This window comes from Maylandia zebra, linkage group LG11, assembly GCF_041146795.1.
Source record: "Maylandia zebra isolate NMK-2024a linkage group LG11, Mzebra_GT3a, whole genome shotgun sequence".
Taxonomy (NCBI): domain Eukaryota; kingdom Metazoa; phylum Chordata; class Actinopteri; order Cichliformes; family Cichlidae; genus Maylandia; species Maylandia zebra.
In genome coordinates, this window is record NC_135177.1 from 33,194,577 (window position 1) to 33,204,713 (window position 10,137).

Sequence of the window (10,137 nt, forward strand, 5' to 3'; positions counted from 1 at the left end):
CAGGAACCTGTTGTTCTACTTCAGTTCTACTTAAACAAGTAAAAGTGACTTTCTTTGCTCATATGAAGTAAATCTTTACTTCACAATGTAGCGTCTTTATACTATTGACATTGTTAAACTTTGGATTGGTTCCCTATAAGCCTCACTTTCCCTATACTGTCTGCTGCTGAAAACATTTCAAGGGGGAAACAATGTCAAGCAAAACAGTAAAGGGACAGGAACTTTGTTTTTCCCAGAAGGAAAGGGTCCAGTGGATGTCCTGCCCCAATCAGGCTGACTGCCACCCCAACCCCAGTTAGCCCACCACTGCAGCATGTGTAGTAGGCCCTGGGCTGCTTAGAGAAATAGGAGAATGTGACAGCAGTGTTTGCAATGTGCACCATTAGTGGACGCACGGTCAAACATACCTGCCTTCAGTGATGCAAACCAGAACACAAACATTGGTTCATGACAGTTGTAAAACTGAGAAGATTATGCTACTGCACTGACTTTGTCAAGTCTTCCAAAAATCAAGAGTGAATAGTTTTCTGCGCTAAAGGAACGACAACAGCACAAACACAAGCAAGAGTAACCCACATTAAAGGTGGTTCCATATAATTTTGGGACTGCCCCCTGGTGACAGTACACAGCAGCAACATTTAGACAATGGTCTGCAAAACTCTGCATAACGTCAGCGCACAACATTAACACCAAATGGCTGGAACAATATCGTTACTCCTGGTGATTTAAGCTCATTACTTGGACATCTTTAGAAGGAAAAACTGCACTGTATGCCATAGGGGTTTCATTTTCCATTCAGGATAACAATGATAATCTCGGCTGTGAAGGTTCTCAGTCATCCAGGTCATCGTAGTCAAAGGAGCTTGCAAAGAAAAGCGTCTGGACTTCTTTAAGTTGCTAATGATAATCTTGTTTCCTTTCACAGTAGGGAACACATTTTGAAGTGGAGAAAGTCTTAAAAAAAATCATGAATTGAACGTGCTTATGGGTGTGGAGATGCTCTAGGAAAAAATGACGGAACAAAAAGACAGACATTCACTCAATAAAGACAGTTCTGCGACACTAACCTATTTCCACTAGATCAACAAGTAACAAAATCCTGCTTATATAAAAGTCTAATGAGAGATCCACAGAAAACCAGAGATAAATTTAACCTTTTTTTTTTCTTTTTTACTCTCCAGGTAAGATGTGGCGACAGCGGTCGGTGGTTCAGGCTTCTCAGGGCGATGGCCGACCGTGCCCTTCTCAGATGGAGCAGTGGAAACCCTGTCCTGTCCGACCCTGCTACCGTTGGCAGTACAGCCCCTGGTCTGAGTGTCGGGTAGAGGTATGTCAATACATATAAAAGTTATACCATAATCCAGGTACATTAAACATTAATAATTGTATCGACCTCTGTCAGCTACAAGAAATGGAGCTCAGGCACAGCTGAGATCAATACTCTAAAACAGTTTGAGCCAGAAGGTGGATTTCAGGAGGGTGAAGTCTAAGAACCTGATAAAAAATAATGGAGTCTTTAGTATTGATGAACAAGCTCATCATTTCCCCACTCATACGGTTATTTTGAGAGATGGACAGTAAAAAAAAAAAATCAATCTAATGCATCTTTAATGCTGATGCATTACTGTAAACCAATACCTTTGCCAAGAAATTTGGCAGCCTGTACACTCAATTTTGCATCGTGTGGCACCGGGTCAGATTATTAAAAGCATCCAGTGCAATACTTTATGACATAAAGCAAAACTTTTCAAGAGTAAATGTGGTTTTATGGGGACACACAGAGACAGGTAATGTCATCTGTTACTAACATCCTTTGCTGCCCCTCACTTAAGTTGATCAAAAAGGAAGTGCTTATAACCTCTGCCTTCCTCAGCTGTGTGAGAGTGAGAGGCAGAGACAGTCGACATTTTATTAAATGCACTCTGCATTCACTTCAGAAAAAGGCAAACCATCCTGTGGGTGGTAACCTCTTATCAAACTCCAATCAGGACCCAGCCTGGAGGACTCCCAAATGATATTACCTAACTAAGCAAATGCAAATATTAGCAGAAAATGTATCAGATAGAATGATCCTGTGAGATATTTTGTTCTTTCATGAACAAATATAAAGGACAATTTAACTCCCACACGGGAAAGAGACTGAAAATATATGGGGAAGCTTATCTTCCTTATACTTTTATCTATTAAAATACATTTTAATAGATCTCTACTCATAAAACAAAACAGGACAATAACAATTCTTCATTTAATCCACCAGGATTTTTTCTCCATCCCTTCCACTCTTTAGTGTCCCAATAACGTCAAAACAAGAACAGCAGACACTCTGTACTGCCCGCCTGCCAATAGAAGGTTATTTCCAATACTGCTTTTGTGTTTTCAACGCCCTACCAGTCTTACCCACATAATAAAATCCACAAGGGCACTTTAACAAGTGGTCTACATGTGCAGTCCTGCATGAGATGCTATCCCTGACCTTAATTTTCTGCCTTTATCCGAGTGTGGAAAATGGTCCCCTTTAATCATTTGTTACAGTTCACACAATTTCCAGACGAATGACAGCTTAAAAAGTAGAGGTTTAACTCATCCATGTTTGTATTTGTGCTCTTTTGTTTCTGTAAAAATACAAACCGCTGTACATATTGCAAATATATAGAACATATTCTGTTCTAAGCAACAATACATTTCCAGGTCAGGTATGCTGCCTTGCTGAGAAGCTGGAGGTGTGCAGCTTAATGCCTGCAGCTTTTCATCCTACAGCTCAGCTCAGCGATGCTTTTTACTCTTCTCTTAAAATGTTTGAGACGCATAAACACTTTTTGTATTTGTTTGACTTTAGTTGATCTTTCCATCAATTCAAATGGCAGAAGTTGAATTTACTAGGATTATTAAACTGCCATCAGATTGCTGCAGGTTTGTGTGACACCCCCTTCCCTCACTGTGTTAACTCATCACCTTCTGTCTTCTTCTGTGGTGTTTATGTCCTGTCAGAATGTGGTTTGTGGACACGGCATGCGCTTCAGGAACCTGTCCTGCTTCGTGTCGGACGGCTCCAGCGATGGCGAGGGCAGCCTGGTGGACGAGGAGCTGTGCAGCAGCCTGGAGGTGGCTGTCGATGGAGACAAGCAGATCAGACTGAAAGAGAGCTGTGTCCTCCCATGTCCAGGTAATAATGCTGACTTCAAGGTTTCAGTGGTAATTATTTGTTGTTTGGGCTGCATGAGCAACCTTGGAAAGTCCAAACACTGAATAGAAGCAATTAGAAGCACAGTCCACTGTTATTAAAAAAAAGTTCTCTAATGAAAAAAATTTAATCAATTATGACTTTACTCTTACTTTACTTTACTTTAATTTTCTTTAATATTCTGTGACTGAAATAGCTCCTCCAAATCAGCTTTTTGCCACACAAAGTAATAGTAAGCTATGGCAGCAACATGCTGGATACTATTAACCTCAGTCTCTGTCAGTAAAACTGATCAGGCATGAAGTACCCACAAGGAGTCTATAGACTTTATGTAAAAGAGCCCCTTGATTTTTGGGTTTATTTTTTATTAGCATTTAGATTGTTGCTAGGTTGTTCTTTTGGATCCAGGAGTAATCAACTTTAAACCAGACGGTTATCAGTGCTAATTAGTGCTGGAAGGGCTATACCGCACAGCAATCTGCAATATTTTTCAGATAGTTTCATTAAAATAACTCCCAAAAGCACTAACACTGCAAACAGGAGGTCCAGTTCAATGACTGGAATTAGTCTAGCTGTGAGACCGAGCAGACAGCAATAACACATCTGTCAGTTAGAGGCCAAACTTTACCTGGACAGTTGATATGAAGGGGTGTGCTGTGCTGTGAACATGTTAATTTCATATCTGTGAAATTGGGCATTTTGACATAGGAGCCTACGGGGACTCTACACTTTTGGCGTCAGCCTCAAGTGGCCACCAGAGGAGCTGCAGTTTTCAGCACTTCAACCCCAGATGCTGCTAGCAGGAGACAAAGTTAGAAATAGCAATAGTTGCTAACATCAACATCACTTGAGTACTTGGATCGGTTGTCATGCGCTGAAGATGCTGATACAGATGTGTCAGTTAATCTAGCGTTCAGGTAAATACATGCTCATACATCATCATATCTGTAGAAGGTGTTTGAGACTAGTGTTTACTAATTATCTGTCTTCATTACCTGTCTATTAAAGCAGTGATTTAAGGCTTTAATCCACAGAGCAGTTTTCTATGCAAATCCTATGAAGCTCAATGTGATCAATGCTTATTGCTCCGAGTGTAAAAACACCCTCATCGTTCAGCTTTTACAATTTATGTAACGTCACTTCTTCCTCACAAACCAATCAGAGTCAAGAAGGGGTGGGAATTATGACATCAGCATTTTAAAATGCTGTGCTTGTAAGACGGTGCACAGAGTGTTTAAAAGTGGCGCATGTGGACACTGAAACTGTTTTGTGTCGCTGCTCTCAGCTTCAACAAGTCACTCTCCATACACAGCACAGTCGACACTTCTCAGCAGTCTGATGTATACTACAGGGAAGCCATTATGAGCATTTAAATACACATTAAAACAAGCTTTGTTGTAACGTTTAAAAGCCAAGTGAATTGAAATGCCTAAATGTGTTTGGCAGTTGTTATTTGAGGTGCTGAAAGTTGGTCTTTTGCGTGTGGGTTTGGTCTCAGCATTACCTCGAAACTCTAACAGAGCTCACTATCTATCATGACCTCTAAAATGAGAAGCAGCAGCATAGCTCAAGTCAGAATAAATGGACTACATTATGACCAAAGCTTTGTCTAACTGTGTTTTTTTATGGGAGTTTCATTTACTTTTGGGTTCTCTACTTCATCGCCTGCATCAGCTTAGAGAGCACTCTTGTCTTCTCTGCTTTTTCAAATCATGACAGCTGTACTCTGCATATGTGTGGGTTTTCGATTCACTTCATAGTTTCTATCATTTTCTCCAATTTCACAAGGTATCTATCTCCAGCTGTAAGTCACAGCTGCTTCTTTTCACCTCTCGCAGCACACGAGAAGAGTAAAACACGCTGAGGTTATCGTTAGAACAACAGTCAAAGGGCGATCGCTCACAGTCCTCCCCAGAGCAAAGCCCTGCTAGTATGTTGAAGTGTCCGGCCAAGCCAGAGGCACAGCCGTCAGGAACTGGTTCATGTGGAACGCACAAAATATTTGGACCACCTGCTCTTCCAGTGAAATAGACAGAGAGGAGAATCTAAATGAAAGCTGTGACCCCTACAATTCAATTGATTCCATTTGTACAGCAAAGAAACCTAGAAGTAAAAATTATTTGAACACACTCACACATACAGTGAGAGAGATAAAATAATAGTAAAAAAAAAAAAAAAAAAAAGGTGCAATCAATAATCTGTGTGGGCGAGATAACAAAAGATCCTCAGGGCTTGAAATAAAAAGACAAAATGGCAAGCCAAGATACGACTGCACAATCTGCTGTACGGAGACGTGTAGATTTTATTCATTTATTCACCTCACGTATGAATGGAGATGCTGATTAAGAGGAGAATAGATTGAAGATGTATTTGTGTTTTGATTGTAAGAAAGGCTTGGGTGAAACGTGGCGCAGCAGCAGAGGCATGAGCCAGCTAAAATGGTGCATCTCATACACAAAGGCTGCTCGAATTGATTTATGTACGCCGTTTAAAATTGTTAAATAAGTCCAGACAATAAAAGGTCAGGAAAATTCAACTCATGAGTAAAAAGAGAGAAACAAATAAGGCCTTTATTGAGGCATTAAGGGCAACACGAGCTTCACTAGTGGGCTCAAATCTCCTCCTCCAACTGACAAAAGTGGCTTTGTACACACTTAAATACACACTAGATACAGGGTGGGGCATTGTGAGAGAACAGATCTGAGGCAAAAAGCATCCTCTTGATAAAGACGAATGCTTTCTTAGGCAGCCTGTTCATTAGCCTACAAAAATGGAAAGATCAAGTTTAACGGGAAATAGCTGGAAATCCGCAATTACTCTTGGTGGTTAAAGCGGGTGCCTGGAAACGCTTAACGATCGAACTGCCCTTTTGGTCTTAAATTTCATTTAAAGTGGCATTAAAAAGTCTTACATTGCTTGCTTATACCTGTAGACACCCTGATTACTTGAAGGCAGCACTCTGGGATGATAAATAAATGAGTTTGCCAAGTGTATTGTTATCCCTGATTATGTTGGTTGGAGCTGTAAACTTAGCCAAATCCAATAAAGAGCAGGAGAGAGGAACTAATCATACCATGACCTCGATTGCATCCAGGACCAACAGGCCTTTTTTTAATATAACCTCTGATCTCACAATGGACTTAGCTGAATAATGATTTGGAAGTGACAAGTGGCTCCTATTTAAGGCTGTAAGCTAATTAGATGTACACGGCAAAGAGTTCGAAGTGCAGTACTGTTTATTCTTACTCCTTATTCTGTTAAGGTTTTAGTTCAGGAAAGAATTCAAAATGGCAAACCCCACTAAATCCTTCCAATGTAACTCGAGCATGTGAAAGAGTCCAAAGCTTTGCTGGTCACAGCTGTTTTCAAAGATGGCTTACAGTTTAGCTTATAAACATTAGACCAAACCGACATTACCTGCTGATCTGTCCGCCACTGACTGATGTCCCTCTGGTCCCAGCATCTATATTTGTTCCACTTTTAACAGTAATACACAAAACTCTGTTTAGTCTGGTCTTTACCCCTGATATGAACTCTGATCCAGTAACTCCAAAAACATTAATAACCTCCGACCCCTTCAAAAATGTCAACATCCATTGAACTCTACTGTCAAAAATCCACCAGTCTCAATCAGTATGGCACTTTTAAATATCCGCTCTCTGTTGAACAAGTCTTTTATTATTAATGATTTAATTTTAGATAATAAACTTGATTGTTTATTTTTAACTGAAACATGGCTGGGTTCAGATGCACAAGTTGTTCTCACTAAGGCCTCCCACCAAATTTTAATTTCTCTTTTTCTATTAGAAGTGGTAAGAGAGGTGGTGGGACTGCATCTTTAACCAACAACACACTCACCACCAAACAAATTTTATTTGACCATTTTACCACTTTCGCTATCTAACCTCTGAAGTGGCTGCAAATTTTACCAAGGTTTTAGACGAATGCCCCCCTGTGATTTTACCTGCACCCTATGATTTTATTTTTAATCATTTTAACAGCCAACTGAAGAAAAGCCTTGACTCCGTTGCTCAATTCACCACTAAAAAGATTAACGTAAAACATGCATCACCCTGGAGAAACAAAGGAGTCAAAAAACTCAAAAGAAATTGCAGGGCCGCAGAAAGGAGATTGAGGAAAAATAAAAATGCAATCAACCATGAAATACTTTGCGAGCAACAATGTACAATAATACATTAAGGAATTCAAGAAATTCATACTTCGCCAAAATAATCAGTAATAACAAAAATAATCCCAAGGTCCTCTTTTCCACCATATATCGTTTATTTAACCCTGATTTTAACAGCTCCCAAAGAACCCCCACAGACTCGCTCTGTGAGCAGTTTGCAGACCACTTCAGGGGAAAGATCAGCGCCATAAGATCTGATATTTTATCTTCTCGCGATATGATTTTAAACACATCTGAGGGCTCGATTGTACCTGAGGAGACACTGGACAGCTTTGTCCTGGTTAATGCTGAGAACCTTAACCCTTGTATGGTGTTCGGGTCTGTGAGACCCGTGTTCAGTTTTTTTCAAAAGAAAAATTAAACAATTAATTATTTTTTCACGTGTAAATGTGTTGGGTCTTTCCACTCACTCCACTTGATTATAACTGATTTATTTATAACATTTTATATAAAAGAAAAACAAGAAGCACATTAATTCATAAATGTGATCTAACAAAGGTAAAGGGAAAAAATTAACCATGTTTGCTGTTCATATGTCTTGTAATTGGGATGAAGTAAACATCTGTTGAGTAATTTAACATAAAATTGTTTGATAGTGTTAATTTGGAAAGCCAAAACTCTAGCGGGTCCACCAGACCCATGAACACTGGCTGAGTAACAAAAATACAAACACCACACAAGGGTTAAGAAAGTTTTCTCCACAGTGAGACCCACCACATGTCTTTTAGATCCAATCCCCTCTTCACTTTTTAAAACACTTTATGGATATGATACATGATGAATTGCTCTCTTCGTTGGGTGTCTTCCCTGCTGCCTTTAAAACGGCGGTGGTGAGGCCCCTTCTGAAGAAGAGCAATTTGGATTGTAATGATTTTAATAACTACAGACCTGTATCCAACTTACCATTTTTAAGTAAAATTTTAGAAAAACTTTTTTTTTTTTTTTACTCAGATTAATGTTTTTTTTTTTAAATGATAGACAGATCCTGGAGATATTTCAGTCTGGATTTAGGGTGAACCACAGCACAGAGACTGCTCTCCTAAAGGTTCTAAATGATCTTAGATGTAACTGGGACTCCCAAAAGCTCTCAGTCCTGGTGCTACTGGATCTAAGCGCAGTCTTTGATACAGTAGACCACGCTATTCTTTTAAACAGACTGAAACACATGGTGGGCCTCTCTGGTGCTGTACATAACTGGTTCACTTCCTATCTCTCAGACAGAACTTTTATGGTGAGTATGGATACATGCTCCTCTAAGATCCATAAAATGACATGTGGTGTGCCCCAAGGGTCAGTTTTAGGCCCTGTACTTTTTAATTTGTATATGCTCCCTCTCGGCAGTGTCATCAGGAGGCATGGAGTGAACTTCCACAGTTACGCTGATGACACGCAGCTGTACATCTCCGTGTCTCCTGATGACACCAGACCAATGGATGTCCTTTTTAACTGTATTTTAGATATAAGATCTTGGATACCATACATACCACCTTTATTTATAAAGCACTTTAACATAAAACCAGAGTTCACAAAGTGCTGTACATGCTAATAGCATAAGTAAAGAAAATTAAAATGAGGATAAGATAAGATAAAATAAATAACTAAAAAACTAAAATAAATTGAAACATGTTAAAACAAATTGAGTCAACCCCTCTAATCAATGCCAAAGGCTTCAGCGAATAAATATGTTTTAAGAAGACTTTTAAATTCAGAAAGAGAAGAGGCCTGCCTAACATGCAAGGGTAGATCATTCCACAACCTATAAGATCTTGGATGGCAGAAAACTTTTTACAGCTTAACCAGGACAAGACTGAAGTTTTAATCATCGGTCCTGAGGCTCAGAGAGAGAAACTCTTGTCTAAATTAGAGGCATTTTCACTATGTCCTTTGCTACAAGTGAAAAACCTGGGTGTTATTTTTGACTCTGAGCTTGGTTTTATCCCACATGTTAAACATGTAACCAAAATTGGATTTTATGTTTTTGGCCATGATAATTATGTAATGAAAATGTGATATTGCGACAGCCATACCTAACATAATAGTTATCAAGCAGAGCGAGACCAAGTGTACCAAAAATAAGACCGAGGCTCTGAAGCTTTGGAGGATGCTTACACACTACGCTCGTTAGTGTGCCATGTGCACATGCATTTTCAGCATGGGTAGCCTCAGCGAGTAACAACCCCACAAATCTGGCAGTGTCAGCCCACAGTCGACCCGCACAGGATGACTTGTTTAATTTCGGTGACTGATTAGGTCTCTGCACAGTCTTTATGCTGTGCTGGACATCTGTTGTGATTTATGTGATATATGACCAAACAAAGCAAAACCTGTGAAATGTTAAACTATACACAGATGCAAGGTTTTGTATAATTACTATAGGACCTTGAATGTTTTATTCCTGTCTGGTTAGTGCACAGAGTCCAGCAGTCAGGGTGTGATTTAGCCACCTTTAAAAAAAAAAAAAAAAAGACTCAGCCCAACCAGCTTTAAAGTCACAATCCATAGCATAGTCATTAAAATTGATTTTTCTGCGGTGTTTGCCTAATTAAAGTGACAAAACAATGGTTTTTCATAGTTATAATGCTTTATTTCCTTTAGCTGAAGAAGGAACTGGGAATATACACTTACCGGCCACTTCATTGGGTACACGTTCTGCTCCTTTTTGCCTTTAGAGCTGCCTTAATTCTTTATGACATATATTCAGCAAGCATCACACAGTTGCTGCAGAGTACAGTGCCCTTTGTAACACTGGACATAATCCTTCATAAAG

General features: G+C 39.5%; 1 protein-coding gene across 1 annotated transcript in view; it reads left to right on the plus strand.

The window, feature by feature from the left end:
* Positions 1-10,137, plus strand: part of thsd7ab (thrombospondin, type I, domain containing 7Ab) — a 211,406-nt gene that overhangs the window by 177,192 nt on the left and 24,077 nt on the right. The window contains exons 22-23 of the mRNA XM_076890219.1: positions 1,182-1,327; positions 2,989-3,163. Of these exons, the coding sequence (XP_076746334.1) occupies positions 1,182-1,327; positions 2,989-3,163 (321 nt within the window). The remainder of the gene's footprint in view (positions 1-1,181; positions 1,328-2,988; positions 3,164-10,137) is intronic.